We start from the raw sequence: 20,268 nt of genomic DNA, 5'->3' as shown, positions 1-20,268 counted from the left end.
CCCACGGCGCAGACTACTCAAACAACCACACTGCGACATCTCTCCCGAACCGGGGCGTCGCTTCGGCTTCATGCCTGGAGACACTACGCCTCCTCCTCAAGAAGAGACAACCCGCTACAGTCGCGGGACGGAGGTCGCGTCATCTGCGATAGTCATCCGCAGGGGTCTTCCAGGCAAAGTGAAGAGTCTTCGGTGGTTGGTGCGTGGGAGATATACCTCTTCCCTTGAGGCCTCTTCTCCAGCAATAACGGTCTTATTGCCTTTCGGCGGGAGGAAACTCCTTTCCGCTCTCGGCAATGAAGCCTGTCGCTCAGCCTTTCCCTGACCTTCAGGCTTAAAGGAATAACTTTTTCCTGCCCGCTGGATCTTTCCTCGCTCATGCGAAGCTACGATCGTCTCTGCCCTAGTCGGAGGAAGACCTCCAACTTGGAGCATGGCTCGAACTTTTAGTCCTTTAAGAGATCTTCTCAAGACCCTTTACGACAGTCCTCGGATTGTATTCCGCCTTGGGTCTCCTGCTCACTCTGGCCACGGCCAGTGTGTAAGCAATCTTCTTGGTCTCGTACGACTCCTCCCTTTCTAAAGAAGAGGGGAAGGCAACATTCAGGTTCGCTCCTGAGTTGTTGGCTAGACTCAGAATCTGGGGGTCCCGGCCCTTCGGTCCAATTCCTTCAAGATTTCGAGTCTCCATTCTGTATCTGATGTCCCAAGACCTTCTCTTTCTTGCCAGTAAAGGAATCGAGAGGTTAGCGCTGGGAACAGCTGCAGTTTGTCCTCAGTTGCAGCCGATTTGGGAGCACAAGGAGGACACGGGGGAGAGTCACCAGTATACCTCTTCAGCCCGGACTCAAGGAAATTCATCTCGACCTGTCTCCAGACCCTCCCCCGTCACGTCGCCCTACAGCACGATGTTGGATACATCGCAACGTCCCTCGCCTTCGAGTAATACTACTCTGTGACGCAAGTGCTACAAGCTGGAGTCTGGAAGCGTCTAATGACCTTCACAGCCCGCTTCCTGCAGGGCGTGACCCACAGGAGTCTCGATACGTTTTCTATCGCTCTGTGGTGGCTACACAACAGCTGGTCTAACCTCAGGCTCCTTTTTGGACAGGTAGCAGAAGGTTGAGGGCATTGTTATCAAGTTTTAGTCTGCATGAACGAAAGAAGTATGTCTGGCCCTTATTTCTTTCTTCATCATCCCCTCTACGGGGAAGCAGCATCCTGGTCTCTGTATAGCTGACCTCGAACCTCTGCAGGTAAACCATGCTTCCTTGTGTTCCGAGTATTGAGTCAATACTGTCGTGTCCCCCATACCCTGACGAGGTGGTATTGGGAACGTCCTAACCCAGAGTTCCTTCTGGAACTCCAGGTCAACTGCCTAGGACGGGTCACACTTCTTCCTTCACACACAAGCTTATGTAGGCCACACGGTTCCTTGCGGAGCAAGGAACTTGTGAGGTGCAGGGACTCCTTTTCTCGAGTGCGACTCACTCGGATTCTGAGTCCCCGGGTAAAGCCAAAGCTGGGGACTTTCCACCCTACCTAATGGGTAAGTCACCCAATGTAAATAGCGTGGTTTGTATTTCGGTTACGGAACAAATGACAAATTCGAAGATAATTTGTATTTTTCCTAACCATACAAACCTTAGCTATTTACACATATTTGCCTGCCAGCCCTGTCCCCCAAGACAAGTCCTACCTCTAAGTGAAAGTGAGCTTTCATCTGTGTGTGAGGGGGGGGAGGGGTAGCTAGCTACCACTCCCCTACCCCCCCGCTAACTAGCGCGGGGGTAATACACCCTCGTTAAATTCTAATGGCTCGCCATTTCAGCTGCGCTAAAAGGTAAACCCAATGTAAATAGCTAAGGTTTGTATGGTTAGGAAAAATACAAATTATCTTCGAATTTGTCATTTTTCCTTTATTTTTTTATAACTATTATCAAAACTAGTTGTTGTTATGGGAACATCCCATTGTTTTTATAAGAATTATTAGGAGGCTCTCTAGGAACCAAAATTACAGTCTAGAAGGCATAGAATACAGTAGACATTCTCCATGTGCTTAGATGTAGGGCCTTGAGGATTGGGGTTTGGATGAATGTAGAAAGGTCTTATTAAAAATTAGTAATGTGGAGTGATGTGATTTCTAGTGCCTGGAAAGTACAATTGAAATTATAAACAGGTAATGAGAAAGGTTGATAAGTAGTTAGTCAGAAAATGAGGAGGTATAAAAATGGTAAGAAAGCCAGATAATTAATGTTAGGAAAGTCCAGATAATTAATAGAAAAGATATATTGGTGAATACTTGATAAATAATTGTGCAGAAAGTGCAAAGTACTGTTCAGAAATAATGGGGGAGAACCTATTTCATCTAACATCATGAAGGAGAAATCAAATGTAAAATGATGAATGGCTGTAATTATTCTTCAACTGGCTTTTTATAGTTTGTATTAGTCATAAGGACTACATTAGATTCCAATGCAAACAAGACTATACTCTTTATTATCTTACATTGAGTGAAAACCATGTCCAGCTCTTACTTAAGACTTTGGTACAGTAATCTAAAGCACAGTATAGTAATGGAAGCTATTTATTTTCAGATGATCCTCTTTTGCAATACCCGTTCTTTTATCGTGCAATGTACACTGCCCTTGAGGATGGATGGACAGCATTTACAACAGAATCAGAGTTTTCCCGATTAATCCAGCCTGGGGATGGTTGGAGAATATCTTATGTTAATAAAGATTATAAAGTGAGCTGCTGTATTATGATGCTGTATTTACTTTGAAATATTTATACTGTACTGTAGTTTATATGGCATATGAACAATACCAAATGTTTTAATACTGTATTGTCTTTGATTGAAAATAGTTGAAAATCAGTACAAGACTAGTATAAGTTCTCATGTTAAAATTTATTACTTTTCATCAGATTTGTCCATCATATCCAAGTTCTGTGGTTGTACCAAAGAGTGTTGAAGATTCTGATCTGATAGCAATAGCCAATTTTAGGCAAGCGGGACGATTTCCTGTTTTAGCATATCGACATGAAGGAATGGTATGTATGAAGTTGTTTGGTAGTTTAATACTTTGCAATATAAAAATATGTGTGTATAAATATCTTATATATGTATGTAATATATATATATATATATATATATATATATATATATATATATATATATATATATATATATATATATATACTGTACATACATATATATATATATATATATATATATATATATATATATATATATACACATATATATATATATATATATATATATATATATATATATATATATATATATATATATATATACACACACATATATATACATTTTACCCAAAAACCGATAAATCGGTTGGAACTTTTGACCGGGGAAACGTCTGTCTATATCCGAACATAACTTGACAACAAAACGTTTACCCGATTGAGCGGTTTAAAGAATTGATATAAAAATTTTAACCGGGTGTCGCCGGTCGCTTGCTTTTGACATTACCCATAGTCATAAAACAAAAAAATTCTGGGTAACGTACCTACAACTATAACGTTAAATAATAAAATAGCATACACGCCAACCTTTGATATGTTTTACCTCCTCCTACTTTCCTACATTGTTTAATGTTTATTCTTCCCACTCTTAAATCTTACTACATTCTTTTGCACTTTTCATCCTGCCTTTTAGTTCTAATTCACCATCTTTTCCCTCCTTTAACGAACCTCTTTTATAACATCCTACCTCTTAACTTTTACCTCATACATTTTAACTCTAATTAACCCGTACTCCCTACCTCGTACCCCTTACCTTTTAGTCTTACATCTTACATCCTACCTGTTAACGTTTAACTCTAACTTCTTACCTCCTACATCTTACCTAGATACCGTTTACCTCCACCTCGTACCCGTTAGCTCTTTCATTTTACCTTCTTCCTCTTTAATATTACCTCCAAACTCTTACATCCTACCTCTAACATCTTATGATCCAATCTCTTACATCCTACGTCTAACGTCTTATCTCTTATTCTTACCTCTCACCTTTTACCTCGTACCTTTTACCTCGTACCTTTTACCTCGTACCTCTTATCTCGTACCTCTTATTCTTGCCTCTCACCTTTTACCTTGTAAGTTTTACCTCTAACCTAGTAACTCTTACCTTTTACCTCTTACCTTTTACCTCTTACCTTTTACCTCTTACCTTTTACCTTTTACCTCTTACTCCTTACCCTTTACCTTGTAGGTTTTACCTCTTACCTCGGATATCATGCCTCCTCTATCCTAACACCTCAAGTCTTATGAGTATTGACTATTGACTGATAAAAACTGACTGATCAAAATAAACTGATAAAAAATTTGATTAGGTACCGATAATATGATACATTTCTCTCTCTCAAAGTAAATCTGCTACTCCTCGCCATGACTATGGGTAATGTCAAAAGCAAGCGACCGGCGACACCCGGTTAAAATTTTTATATCAATTCTTTAAACCGCTCAATCGGGTAAACGTTTTGTTGTCAAGTTATGTTCGGATATAGACAGACGTTTCCCCGGTCAAAAGTTCCAACCGATTTATCGGTTTTTGGGTAAAATATCACTCTTTTTTTACGCAAGCGTATTGATTAACTAGTTTAGAACTAAATGAGACAATGACTCTATATCGAACACATGAAAGTTGACGTCATTTTTGCTATTTTTTTGCATATTTCTGACGTCATATTTCACGAACCTTATAAGATAGGGACTTGAAACTTTTAGGATCGTCTAGTTAAATTGAATAGAACTAAATCCTAGAGTTTCAAGCTTATACTATGTCCGGAAAGCACTTTTCTGAAAACCCAGTATTTCTGGTTTACGTAATCGTATATAACAGCACTGGCAGCATTTTTGCTTGTTTTACAATCTCAACATGCAAAATTTTAGTTTTTGAGCTAGAAACTTGAAATTTTCAGGTTCACCTAGGCACCACTAGAGGACAATAATAGCCAAATTTCGTGCCCCAATTCTATCGGGAAGATGGTTTTTGACCCTGCTATTTCCTCTCTTATCTTATCATGTTAAACACTATGTACACTCATTATTAAGGCGATAACACTACATACAATAAACCTAGGATCCTTTACGTTATAAAGGGCTTTATCTAACCCTATTATTTTTATTTTAAGAGTGTTGGGACAAAAAAAAGGTGTTTTTTCTCCCCGGTCACGCTTTGCTTAAAGATGTCAATTTGGTACCTTTTGAAATTTTAGTACGTGACTACAGCCTTCGTGACCACCGCAAAACATTCCCACGTAGCCTAATACACAATTTAAAACATAATCTACAAAACCTGAGGTCGAACAGCTATCTAGCTCATTCAGAAGCTAAGATTATAGAGTTGAAACTTTGCTAAAAAGCGTCTATCCATGACTCTATATCGAACACATGAAAGGTGACGTCATTTTTGCTATTTTTTTGCATATTTCTGACGTCATATTTCACGAACCTTATAAGATAGGGACTTGAAACTTTTAGGATCGTCTAGTTAAATTGAATAGAACTAAATCCTAGAGTTTCAAGCTTATACTATGTCCGGAAAGCACTTTTCTGAAAACCCGGTATTTCTGGTTTACGTAATCGTATATAACAGCACTGGCAGCATTTTTGCTTGTTTTACAATCTCAACATGCAAAATTTTAGTTTTTGAGCTAGAAACTTGAAATTTTCAGGTTCACCTAGGCACCCCTAGAGGACAATAATAGCCAAATTTCGTGCCCCAATTCCATCGGGAAGATGGTTTTTGACCCTGCTATTTCCTCTCTTATCTTATCATGTTAAACACTATGTACACTCATTATTAAGGCAAGAAACACTACATACAATAAACCTAGGATCCTTTACGTTATAAAGGGCTTTATCTAACCCTATTATTTTTATTTTAAGAGTGTTGGGACAAAAAAAAGGTGTTTTTTCTCCCCGGTCGCGCTTGCCAGTGCTGTGATATATATTTATATATATATATATATATATATATATATATATATATATATATATACATATATATATATATATATATATATATATATATATATATATATACAGTATATATATATATATAAATACATATATATATATATATATATATATATATATATATATAAATATATATATATATATATATATATATATATATATATATATATATATATATATATATATATATATATATATATATATATATATATAATATATATATATATATATATATATATATATATATATATATATATATATATATATATATATATATATATTTGTATTTTTGGGCTCAAGCCATGGCGTCCTGATGGAAGGATCCTTTTTGGTAGCTTCCTTGGGTAATCACTACTAGGATTTTCCCAGAGAATTAAACCACAGGTTATCACAGAATTCTAACTTCTGGAGCGAGTATCCTAAGGGTTTCCCCTTAAGACATCGTGTATCAACAGGGGACACGCATGTATAAACGTGCCACATAGCTATCTGCACCCCATATAGAGTTAACGCTTCAATATGGCGGACAGGGAGTGGCTGGGAGCTGAGCCGCAGCCAATCTAGATGTGGCGATATCGGTACTCGCGATGTAAACAGACGGACGCCATTGCTTTTGATGACGTCACGTCCGTCCCCATTCCTTTGCTAGTAGCTCGCTCGATTGGACGTATTTTTTCCTTTGTGCGACTTTATCTGCTTGCATCCTCGCCATGTCTCAACCTTTAGCTTCACCTCCTTCTGGAAAGTTGAGTACAAAGGTTTAAGTATTGTTTAAATAAGCTCTGACCTTAAAGTAAATCTTACTTTTCGAGATATTTGCATAATTGTGGCAGAGCTTTGCCAGACCGGTCAGCGCCATTTTATGACGCTGCTGTTGCTTGCATGCCTTATTTAGTTAGCCGCAACAGCCTTACCGGTATATAAATTACTAATCAGCGCTATTAGTTATTTAGTCTTCATAGCTAGGAACTTTATATCGTGTTTTTGACGCATTAGTTAGGGTCTTCGCTGACCCCATACCAGTAGGCTTTGATTAGCCCCTAGGCCAGTGAGCCTATACCAGTGTTAATGCATGATATTTCAGTGATCCTAGTGTTAGTTATGAAGATTTTGGCATTATTTTACAATACCATTGACAGTGATGCAAGTGTTTTTCGCCTTCAGGGACCATATAGGGGGTAGGTTATCTTGAGTGCCTTGCTAACCTAACCTTATGATAGGACCCCTATATGCTCTCTTCATCCCTAGCCCTAGGGCTTCCCTCTGGTAATCTTGTACCCTATTACATGTGATAGGACAAGACTCCTCAGAGTACTGTATCGCCTCCCCACCTAAGGGAATGACCCCTCCCTTAGTGTTGCGGACCTTAAAGGTAGGATCACCTCCTTTAAGCTGAATTGGTCCTTGACCTTTTCCTTGCGATACGTCTTCTCCCTTCCCTGATTAGGGTCTAACAACCCTAATCCAGGTTAGGTTGGGAGGGCTGGTTTATGTACCTTGCTGAAATATACGCGTGCACCGTTTTTCAGTTGGTCCACCTACTATAGGTTAGGGTGAGCATCTCCCTTCCTAGGTGGCCGCTCTGGTGCATAACCCATCCTTTCTTATAAGAAGACCCTTTCCCCCCCCCCAACCTATCTCTTGCCTAGCCTAACCTACCAGTAGGTTAGGCTTCATATGTCCCCTGTCCTACACTCCACCCTAGGCTGGAGTGCTGGACCCCGTGGTGCTCCCAGTGTTGTCCGCTCTGATACATAGACCCTCCATAGTGCTATGGAGTCAGTTATGATTTGGTCGACATGAAGAGTCTCCACCCCTTCTTTGGGTACACCCTGTCCTCTCTTGGACTGCCTTAGCCCCCGGCCATTGCGGCCCCTGCTTAGGATGATAGATTCACCTCTATCATGGTGGTACCTTTTCCAGAGGTGTCTTGACTAGGCTAGTACAGCCTTGCCATCCCACCTCCATCTTTGGTGCTTGTCCCTTGCTGCCTCTACCCCGGCATCACCGCCGCTACGGGTGACTTCCTTATCCTTGCCGCCTTCCCCAGGCTTACCGCCGTGGCCTCTCCATTCCCTCATAGCCTCGGCACACTGCCGACCCCTCCCGGAGTGCCGGCACTAGCAGCCGGCCCCCGGCCCCGGCTATGCTCCTTTATCCTTACCCCTGTCACCCTCCGACTGCCTCCGGCTGCCGGAACCGCCGCTCCTTGCCGGCGGCCGCCGCTACCGGCTGCCGCCACCCTGGCTTCTTTTGACCATAGAATGATCATTCTTGAATGCCAGAAACTGCTCGAGCGGCTTCCGGCGTGCCGGGGGTATGCCGGACCCGGCCGGAGGCGGCAAGATGCCTTGCACCCCTTCTCTCAGCTATCTTTACTAGCGATAGCTCCTAAAAACCGCACCTAGACGGCTTGTTAACGCAGACAAACTGGTACGGAATCGTACATTTTGTTCAGTTTTCACTCTGTCTTCTTGCGTGTTTCATCTTTCCAGCACGCTACGTGTAATTGGCACGTCTGGTTGCCGGAACCTTACTAGGATCTCATGATCCCCAGACTTTCTTGATAAGATTTCAAGCCCAGTCTATAATATGGTTATTCTAGATGGAATTCCCATTATCAAGACACCTTCCATGGAGGCCTACGGCCACCTGGGACTGTCCGATGCTACGGCAACCAGCCGGGCGGGTTACACGAGGCATGCGTCTGTCTCCTTTCACCCACCCTTCTGTGCATCACAATTAATTTAAGTTAATATTAACTTGTTAATAATTAACTTTTATACGAGCCATATTATGACTCTACAATACTCATCGTCTCTTTCCTTTACAGGAGGAGTACGTCAGGTGTGACCACGACTTCTGCGCGGTCCGTCGGCCACACTTCTATGGACACACGGCGTGTAGGACACACGCCCCTTGTGCTCACAAGAGAGGGGATCTCAAATACTGGGGCCCCACCACCTGTTCGGTCTGCCAAGAATGCTTACAGAAAGCATTCTATGATTCTCCCTCAGCGGAGATTCGGGACACTGCTCGGGACAACCTACGCAAGTGGGTACGTGGCTTTCAGAAGAACGCCACTGGACCATACCTAGCCACAGAAGAAATGAGGTCTTTGCTGTTCCCAAAGGCCTCTCCAGACTCAGTGGTCCCAGTCGAACAGATCCCCGTAGTCCAGATTACAGTGGAACCTGATGTTGTCATGGCTCAGTCCATGAATGATTATCACCTGGATTCAGAACATGATGAACGCATGTCAGAGATCTCGGAGGACACCGAGAAAACCCTTATGGCACAGGGTGAAGGGGAGGATGATGAAGAAGAGGACCGGGTTGTGTATACCGAGTCCGATAAGGAGGATGCCCCTCCCTCCATCCCCCCTCCTACTCCTACACCGACGGAAGTGTCTCTCCCGTCTACGTCCTCCACCACGACTCCTCTACCTACGGCACAGGATATGATTCGGCTCATTGAATCCGTGATGGAGCAGAAGCTCCAAGAAACTCACCAGATCATTCGGTCGATGGGAGGTTCCAAGGAATCTCGCAAAATCTCCATCAAGGACCTCCCCACATGCTCAAGCGACAATCCGTGGCGATTCGCCGAGCATATGGTCATCGCTGACGACAAGATCTTCGTCAGCGATAAGATCGGTTCCATACCCCTGGAAGAAGTGGAGTTCTTCCCCCGCTTTGAGGCGTATCCGGACTGTTACGTCCGTCTACGTTCAGAACCATCCTCAAAGGAAGAGACCGAACCGAAGGAGAAAATAGTGTTCGATCTCTCGAAGGCCCAGGCTATGCTTGCCAAAGCGCTTAAGAGCAGAGGCTTTACCTGCTCTGGACTTCCGGCTCTGAGCAAGAAGTACCCCACCTACGTTGCGCCCGATGAAGTGGTGATACCCTTCACGGAAAAGGCCTTCGCTGCCTGCTTTAAGGCTGTAGAAGAAGGGAAATCCTGCCCTGCATTGGAGGAATGCAGACCTTTCTACGCAGTCACCCCGCCCGACACCAAACACTGGAAGGATGTGCAACACACCTTCGTGGTGGGCAAACTAGATCCTGACGTTGCTGGACGTCAGTTTAATGAGGACCTCCCCAAGCTAAACGATCACCTCCTTCGTAAGGAACAGGAAACGAAGGAGAGGCTGGCAGCATCTCTCACTCTCCAGGTCCAGATGGACGTAATGGCTGGCGACACCAGAGTCCCTGACCATTACATGGTCCTTGCCAAATCTCATATGGCAACCTTAGTCAAGGATCTGTACCACTTCATGCGAGCTCGTAGAGCCTGCAGAGAATTCGTGTTCTCCAGTGCCACTGTCAGACACGAACCCCGGAAACTGATTTCCTCCAACATCTGGGGCAAGTACCTCTTCCCGTCTGATCTAGTGAAAGAGATCACAGACAAGGCCGCATCTGAGAACAGGAACCTTCTCAACAAATGGGGCATGTCTAGGAAGAGAAAACCCTCTCAGGATGACGGTCCTCAGCCTAAGAGGAAGCAGTCGAAGCATAGACCCCAGCAACGTCAGCACAGACGTCAGTTTCCGGCACCCGCTACTCCCCAAGTGGCCGCTCAGCCGCCACAGACCTTTCAGTTGGTCCCACAGCCGGTTTTGTCCTCATCACCGGCCTTCAACCCCGCCTTCGAGCAGCACTCCACTACCTTTCGTCCCAAAGGTAGAAGCTCAGGCAGGGGTTCCGGCAGAGATTCCTCTCGCCGGCCCTCCAGAGGCAGAGGAGGACAGGGAGCTAGCGGCCGAGGCAGCAAGTCCTCGGGACCCCAGAAGCAATGAAGTGCTTCCGGTGGGAGGAAGACTCCGCCACTTCCAGGATCGTTGGACCTTCGAATCCTGGGCACACAGCATCATCAAGAAAGGTCTAGGCTGGAGCTGGGCGCAACCACCCCCAACCTTCCAGCAATTCTTCCAACGTTCAACCCCCCTCCTGGAAGAATATGTGCTAGACCTCTTGAACAAGAAGGTGATAAGAAGGGTGAAGTCCACAAGGTTCCAAGGGAGACTGTTTTGTGTCCCCAAGAAAGACTCAGACAGACTCAGAGTCATTCTGGACTTATCCCCCCTCAACGTATTCATATCGAACAACAAGTTCAAGATGCTGACTCTTCAACAGATCAGAACCCTCCTGCCTCGAGGGTCTTTCACGGTCTCGATAGACCTGGCGGACGCATACTGGCACATACCAATGAACCATCACGCTTCCTCCTACCTTGGATTCCGACTCCAACGGAAAAGCTATGCCTTCCGGGCCATGCCCTTCGGACTCAACGTGGCCCCTCGGATATTCACAAAGCTAGCGGACGCAGTAGTACAACAGCTCCGCATCCGAAACGTCCAGGTGATGGCCTACCTCGACGACTGGCTAGTGTGGGCGCCCTCGCCCGAGGATTGTATAGAATCCTGCAGAAAAGTTACCCAGTTTCTCGAACACCTGGGATTCCAGATACACGCGAAAAAGTCTCGCCTATCTCCAGCTCAGAAGTTCCAATGGTTAGGCATCCACTGGAATCTTCAGTCACACCGCCTTTCCATTCCAGCAAAGAAAAGGAAGGAAATAGCAGGGTCTGTCAAGCGACTGTTAAAATCCAAACGGATCTCAAGACGCCAGCAGGAACAAGTTCTAGGCTCTCTACAGTTCGCCTCGATCACAAACCCAGTGCTTCGTGCACAGCTAAAGGATGCAGCGGGAGTCTGGAGACGTTCCGCATCCATCGCTCGAAGAGACCTCAAGAGACGGCTCCCAAGCAGACTTCGACTTCTTCTAAAGCCGTGGTCAGAAGCGAGGGCCCTAAAAAGGTCCCTTCCTCTCCAACACCCACCTCCATCTCTCAACATCCATACGGACGCTTCGTTGGAGGGTTGGGGAGGTCACTCCCACCAAAAACAGGCTCAAGGCACTTGGTCTCCCCTATTCAAGACGTTTCACATCAACATCTTGGAGGCCATGGCGGTTCTTCTGACGCTGAAGAAACTCTTCCCGCCCCCGTCGATACACATTCGCCTGACCCTGGACAGGTCTGTGGTAGTGCGTTGTCTCAATCGCCAGGGCTCAAGATCGCCCAAGATAAATCAGGTGCTCCTGACAATCTTCCGTCTGGCAGAAAGGAAGAAATGGCACCTGTCTGCAGTTCACCTACAAGGATTCCGCAATGTGACAGCGGACGCTCTATCTCGGACAAACCCGATAGAGTCGGAATGGTCTCTAGACGCAAGATCATTCGCCTTCATCTCTCACCGAGTCCCAGAACTCCAGATCGACCTCTTCGCAACGAGCGACAACCATCAACTTCCTCGATATGTAGCCCCGTACGAGGACCCCAAAGCGGAAGCGGTGGACGCCATGACCTTGGATTGGAACAGATGGGCCAAGATTTACCTGTTCCCTCCCACCAATCTTCTGCTGAAAGTCCTCTCCAAATTGAGAACCTTCAAAGGGACAGCAGCTCTAGTGGCTCCCAAGTGGCCCCACAGCAACTGGTACCCCTTGATCCTGGAGATGCAGCCAACGCTGATCCCCCTCCCGGACCCAGTTCTCTCCCAGCAAATACAGAAGTCGACTGTCTTCGCTTCATCATCGAAAATCAAGGACCTTCATCTCATGATTTTCTCACCCTAGCCGGTAAGAAAAGGTTTGGGATTTCGAAGAAGAGTCTAGACTTCCTCGAGGAATACAAGACCGAATCCACGAGAAGGCAATACGAATCGTCTTGGAGGAAATGGGTCTCCTTCGTCAAGGCAAAGAACCCCTCGAAAATCACTATAGATTTTTGCATGTCCTTCTTCATTCACCTTCATGGACAAGGCTTGGCAGCCAACACGATTTCTACTTGCAAATCGGCCTTGACCAGACCTTTGTCATACGCCTTCCAAATAGATCTGTCTAGCGACATCTTCAACAAACTACCGAAGGCCTGTGCCCGTTTATGACCGGCAACCCCTCCGAGACCAATCACTTGGTCTCTAGACAAAGTTCTCCACTTCGCCTCCAACTTGGACAATGATTCATGCCCTCTTAAGGACCTGACTCAGAAAGTTATATTTCTCTTCGCTCTAGCTTCGGGAGCCCGAGTCAGCGAAATAGTGGCACTATCTAGAGAAGAGGGACATATCGTTTTCAACGATTCAGGAGACCTCTCCCTCTTCCCTGATCCGACGTTTCTCGCAAAGAACGAATTACCTACCAAACGATGGGGCCCGTGGAGGATATGCCCCTTGAAGGAAGATGCCTCTCTATGTCCAGTAGAGAGCCTTAAGGTCTATCTTCATAGAACTTCAAACTTTGGTGGAGGCCAACTCTTCAAAGGAGAAACATCGGGCAGCGACCTGTCACTGAAACAATTGAGAGCAAAAATCACCTACTTCATTCGCAGAGCGGATCCAGACAGTACACCCGCTGGTCATGATCCTAGGAAAGTCGCTTCGTCTCTGAATTTCTTTCAGAGTATGGATTTCGAAAGCCTCAAGAACTATACAGGCTGGAAATCCTCGCGTGTTTTCTTTAAACATTATGCGAAACAAGTGCACGAAGTGAAACATTTTGTGGTAGCCGCAGGTAGTGTTATGAAACCTGCTCTGAACTCTGCTTAGAACAGTGAGTTATTAGGGACTCTAACTCGTCGGGTGCCTATGTTGACCCTCAAGTGATACGTAGTGAAGCAGAAACCACCTTGTGTTTTCTTTAACTGTTCTTACCTCAGGTGAAATGTCATAGTAGATTACCACATGAGTGCTACATGCCACGTGCATGACGTGTGTTACATAAAGACTAACGTTCCGTAGAACGAGTGCCTACTAATACTTGATTCTTCCCTTTCAGACTCAAGAGCACGCCTTTATGACTATGTACATTTTTATCAATGTAAATGTTTTTTACTATTTATTGCATGACATGTATTGATTTACCTGCAATTATATAATAAAATGTCTATTTTATTACTTGTGCGTCTCCCTTGCTCCTTTCTTACTATGAAATATACTAATTGTCATAGTTTTATTACCCTTTATTCTTTGTTAAGGAAAATGCCAGGATTTACTCCGGGCATTTATTTATATAGAGCAAGTAAGTTTCCTTAGCGAATACTTACTCAATTATGAAGATGAGTCAACTCCATGCATGAAGTGTACAACCACCACTTCTTCAAGTTTGTTTCGACGCGAATACCAAATCGCTCTGACTTATCTTATGGATCTCATTGTTTTTTCAGCCTATATGAATAGCCTTCCCATGACCACTTTGATCTCAGCATAGCCCGTGGGGACTTCCATGCCAGGGGGGCAGGAAGGCAACTGCCTCACGGTAGCTCTAGTATAGACCACTATGCTTTCGGCTCAATGTTTTAGCACTCACTTATAAAGGGGAAAAAGTCTACCACGATACACTAATTCTCTGGTACTCTTCCATCAGGACGCCATGGCTTGAGCCCAAAAAACGGATTTTGAGCGAAGCGAAAAATCTATTTTTGGGTGAGATAGCCATGGCGTCCTGATGGACCCTCCCTGTCTGTGATCAGGTCCCGCCCTGCGCCGCTGTATCATGGTGATGAGCGAGCTCCAGACTTTCGGAATGAGGACGGACGTGACGTCATCAAAAGCAATGGCGTCCGTCTGTTTACATCGCGAGTACCGATATCGCCACATCTAGATCGGCTGCGGCTCAGCTCCCAGCCACTCCCTGTCTGCCATATTGAAGCGTTAACTCTATATGGGGTGCAGATAGCTATGTGGCACGTTTATACATGCGTGTCCCCTGTTGATACACGATTTCTTAAGGGGAAACCCTTAGGATACTCGCTCCAGAAGTTAGAATTCTGTGATAACCTGTGGTTTAATTCTCTGGGAAAATCCTAGTAGTGATTACCCAAGGAAGCTACCAAAAAGGATCCTTCCATCAGGACGCCATGGCTATCTCACCCAAAAATAGATTTTTCGCTTCGCTCAAAATCCGTTATATATATATATATATATATATATATATATATATATATATATATATATATATATATATATATACATATATATATATATATATATATACATATATATATATATATATATATATATATATATATATATACATATATATATATATATATATATATATATATATATATATATATATATATATATACTATATATATACAGTATATATATATATATATATATATATATATATATATATATATATATATATATATATATATTATATTTATATATATATACAGTATATATATATATATATATATATATATATATATATATATATATATATATATATATATATATATATACAGTATATATATATATATATATATATATATATATATATATATATATATATATATATATATATATACAGTATATATATATATATATATATATATATATATATATATATATATATATATATATATATATATATATATATATACACAGTATATATGAGGTAGCCTTATGGTAAAAGTTTGCCTTTTACACAAAAGCTTACAAAATTGTGTGCAGATGACTAAAACTGCACATATTCGTATACAGTACTGTATACTGTATTGTCCTTGAAATGTCACAAATTTTTAAAGTAATTTGTATGTTTCCTAACTATAGTACAAACCTGAGTCCTTTAAATAGGAGTGCATTTCCATTGCAAACTGGAACAGCCTTTGAATCTGTAACAACGTATGTGCAGTAGTCAGCGGGAGGTAGATGGGGAAGGATATCCACCTTCCCGACTGTATCGTGTCACTTTTGACCTTTGGCTCAAGGACTTAGAATATTCCCTATTTGTTCCTACATATATACAAACCATGAGTAGGAGACTCATCCTTAGGTCGGAGGCAGTCCTTTATGGCCAGAATGGAAAGTTCTTTTCTTCCTGGTTTTGTATGGGAGCTAGGACAGTGACTCATTCAACCTCATAACTTCTAATCATAGAGAAGTAGAAGCTGAAAGCGCCTTGTTTATTAGTGGCTTAAAATTATAACAAAGGCAAGAACGTTATGCTTCGTTCGTCCAAATTGGACTTGCTAGCAAACAAATACCATAGTAAAAACAATAATAAAATAATGGTCATAAAACGTAAGTGATATAACCTAGATGACAGAGTACCAGAAGGGCAATATTAACTTGAAATACTAGCGAAGCGAACGAATCCAACATGGCTGCCATCACCGAGGAAGGCCAAGCCGCTTCCAAAATTAAAATCCACATTACTGGAAAGAGAACAAATGCCCGGTACTGAAAAAAGCTGTCAAAACAAACTATGGTACTTAACATTGGTAAAGGTGAAGTAGCAGCGTCAGTCATGATGAATTAACGACAAACACTTGAAAAACACCGAGAGCACAAAAAAATACGACTATGCGGGCAAGTCCAAAACAGAAGGATGACCTAGAGGGCGCTCGTGTGGGTGACGGTAGCGTGGTCCAAGTGTGGTTTCTGGGGCCTTTGTTACGGCCCTTCCCTTTGATGAAGGAATTATCTAAATGGAAGACAGCCTGTGAATAGTGGTTTTCACACGCCCCTGATGTATACACGACACCCACGAGGTGCTCGCGCGAGGGTAGTAACCTCTGCATTCCATGCTTTTATCTTTCTCTGGTATATTTGGAAGATTTATATCAGAAAAGTGTAAAGAAGGACACTTTTCACCGGGCGTCACAGGTCTCTCCCCAGAAATAGATTTTTCCTTCGTCAAAATCCCTTAAGTACTAGGTAATGGAATGCCTAATTTAAAGAATACACCTGAAAATATGATAAATGCATTATATTAACATGCATACACACAGATACAATGTCAGACCAGACATCAGGACTAGTGTGAATAAAAGATAGCAGCCCATCTTCCCCCTTTAAGGAGGGGTGGAAGAGTTCCTTCTAAGCAAAGTGTAATCTGTTGAAACAAGTGTTTGAGGCCGCTATTTAAACACTGAAGCAGGAGACGAAGCTAATCATAGGAGCAGAAATGAATAGCATAGTAGGAAAGAGAAGGGATAGATATGAGAAGGTAAATTGAGGCCATGGGTTTAGAATTAGAAATGAAGATGGAGAGTATATATTAGATATGGTTGTTTTGAATTGGCATGTATGAACACCTGGTTTCAGAAGTTGGATAAGAACCTGATAACCAATGAAAGTGGAGGAGTGTAAAGTCAAATAGATTACATCCTAGTTAGAGGAGATGACAAAAATAATGTGATGAATTGTAAAGTTATTTTGGGCGAAGCATATGTTAAACAACATACACTGGTAGTGATGGATTTCAAAATGAGAGGTAAAAAAACTCAAGAGAAAGAGGAGACCTTGAATTAAGGTTTGGGACCTTAAATGGGAAAAGAATGAGCAATTTAGGAAGATTGTGTGAGAGAGACGACTGGTGAGGTTTGTAGAGATTGGACAGGGTAACAGAGTGGAAAATATTTTGGCAGATGAGAGAAATATGTAAAGGGAAAACAGAGGAACTAGTGGGAAGAACCAGCAGATATGGTGTGTTGAAAGGAGAAAAGTGGTGGTGAGACAGAGAAGTAAAAGAGTTGGTTAAAAAAAAATCAGACATTTCAAAACTGGAAATAAAGTCATATACAGGGTGCAGAGGATTGGTACAGAGAAGAAAAATATTTGAGAAGGAAAGTAGGTATAGCTATTGGAAGAAAGAGCAATTGAATGAAAGGATAGGCACAAGTGAAGGAGAAAAGGATATCTATAACAGTTCAAACATGAGGAAAAGGCAAAGACAGGATTTGGGGGAACTGGGAGTCATTAAGGATAGAGATGGAAATGTAGTGCATAAGGGTGAAGACATTAAGAGGAGATGGAAAAAATACAGTATTTTGAACAACTATTGATGACTGGAAATGAGAGAGAGGAGCTGAGAGAAGCACAAAGGATGGATGGGCCAGTGATGGAGATAGGGAATATAGTAGCGAAGCGGACATTGTGTAAAAATTTAAGTGGTCAAGATACTAGCTACATAGGGTTGAAGAATGAATGCTGGATTTATTGAGAGTGATATGTGAAGAAGATGTAATGCCTAAAGACTGGGAGGAGAATCTAATGGTATATATATTTAGGCAGGAAGATGTTGTCATGGAATGTAGTAACTAGAGGAATTAAACTACCAGAAAATATTTGAAAGTTTTTGAGAGGGCACTGTAAGCAGATGAACAATCTCCCATTGTCATAACAGGTAACGGGAAAGGTGACTGGAATACCCAATCTTCATGTGGCCTCTGTACTCAAAGATCCGCTTGAGCGACCCCAAAGATATTGGTTAGCTGTAGAATACTGTCAATACCTCTAAAAATAGTAATTGCTAAGTCTAGAGGAACTAGGTGAAAAACTTTCCTACCCAAGTATCCACTTTGTCAACAACTTAACAAAGGGAAGGATCCATCGAAGAGAAAGTGGAGGGAGAGAACATCGGCAATCCATCAAGTTCACACTGAGGCATGTAAGGCATACCCAGCAGACAACAAAGATCACTATTGAGCACAAAAAAAAAGAGTGAACACTTGAACCACAATGGGAAATTCCTTCCTAAAGAAATGTAATTCCAAGCAAACTAAATAACTCTCCAAGATAAGTTCATTATTTCTCTGACCGGTAACATGATCTTATCAGCAGTACGATCTCTTCTGTAGGAAAACTGCATATAGTCCCACACTTCAGGAGGGGAACTGCGTACAATTCTGCCCTTAACAAACTACACTGCACATGGGACAGAAGGTCTGTATCCTCGAAGTATCAAATATTATTTAACCACACGCTTACTTTCTGTATGTTTCTGGTATTAATTAAAAGCACTCAGTAAACAGAAAATAAAACAAAAGCTTTGCACAAGCCAAGTAAGGAGATTCAAAAGTTGGAGGAGCAGCAATGAGTACATCCATTCAATTTGTGACCAAAGACAAAGGTGAAATGATGCAGTCTGGTAAGCAGGTAGCTCCCCCCCAACCTCCAGCACCTACCTTGTTAAAGATTTGACAGCTGTTTCAGCAAGGCAGGCAGCTCCCCAAAACCTCCCGCATCTACCTTGTTAGAGACTTGAAAAGCTGTTCCAGCTCGTGCTGAAAAGACAGAATACTCCTATCTAAATGACAATGGTTTGTATACGAGTAGGAGCGAATCGTGTTTTTATGAATTGTTTTTTTAACATTTTTTTTTACTGATTACTCTAATTGCATATAAAATTAGGTAGTAAAATATTTCAATATTTATCAAACTTTGCATTTTTATTGATTAGGAGTACTATATTGTACAGTAGTTTTAGTCTCAAATGATATGAATATATTTTTATTTCAGGCAGTACTTATGCGAAGTGGGCAACCCTTGATAACAGCAAATGGTAAACGTTGCAAAGAAGATGAACGTCTGCTGAACGGTGTCCTCGCCCGGGAAAAGAGGGGTTATATTATAGATACCCGAACACAGAATCTGGCTCAGTCGGCAAAGGTAAGATTCTAGAGTTTTGGGTTTTTTTTTGTTGCTAAAACTACTGTAACTTAGTATTTTACCTCATTAGTATCGTTAAATAACCAAATTTAAGTACTCATATGTAGTATTCTATACTTCATAGTGTTCAGCATCCTTTATGTACTGTACTGCCTTAAAGTTTATAAATGGAATAAATTTACTGTTATTTGAAACATTTTAGATATCCGTGAAGGGTGTTTATTTTTCTGCAGTGAAGATTTATTATGGTAGACTTTAAACATTTATTAAGGGGACCGTCCGCCATGTCCGCCATTTTTTTTTCTAATGATCCAAATTACACAATTTCTATATATGTTTTAGACATATATAATACCTTCATCATATAAAAATTTCAAGTCATTTGATCAAAAACTTTTGGATTTATGAGCAAAATCATGATTTAAAAAAAATATTTAGGTACATTTTTCCCCACTACTATAATACCAATTGTATTGAAACTTATACCACAAAAACTACTCTAACAACCGAACAATTCTGTCAGACAGAATTTTGATTTTCCTTTCTGTTTTTTTTTAATGAATTTTTATTTTTTTTTCCTCGTCTAGACGGAAAATAATCGTGAAAAAAAATGTAAAACGAAAATCAAAATTTTGTCTGACAGAATTGTGGGATTTTTATTCTTCTTTTCAACGATATCTTTTTCTCTAATATCGAACAACAAATAAGTGAGAAAAATGTACCTAAGTGGGAATAAGTATGTTTTTGAGTTATGAGCTCCCAAAGATTTGCAGCAAGCTTTCGCTTCTTTTCTA

The 20,268-nt window shown here is 41.9% G+C and overlaps 1 protein-coding gene across 3 annotated transcripts in view; it reads left to right on the top strand.

Annotated features, from left to right (window-relative positions):
* The window catches only part of LOC137642802 (myotubularin-related protein 9), a 113,730-nt gene that overhangs the window by 13,556 nt on the left and 79,906 nt on the right, over positions 1–20,268 (top strand). For all 3 annotated transcript variants that reach the window (XM_068375669.1, XM_068375668.1, XM_068375667.1), the window contains exons 4-6: positions 2,598–2,749; positions 2,929–3,054; positions 19,325–19,474. In XM_068375669.1, coding sequence (XP_068231770.1) covers positions 2,598–2,749; positions 2,929–3,054; positions 19,325–19,474 — 428 coding nt within the window. The remainder of the gene's footprint in view (positions 1–2,597; positions 2,750–2,928; positions 3,055–19,324; positions 19,475–20,268) is intronic.

The sequence above is a fragment of the Palaemon carinicauda genome, chromosome 6 (assembly GCF_036898095.1).
Source record: "Palaemon carinicauda isolate YSFRI2023 chromosome 6, ASM3689809v2, whole genome shotgun sequence".
In the NCBI taxonomy this organism is placed as follows: domain Eukaryota; kingdom Metazoa; phylum Arthropoda; class Malacostraca; order Decapoda; family Palaemonidae; genus Palaemon; species Palaemon carinicauda.
Note: the sequence above shows the minus strand (reverse complement) of the source record. Positions and strands in the feature narration are given on the sequence as shown.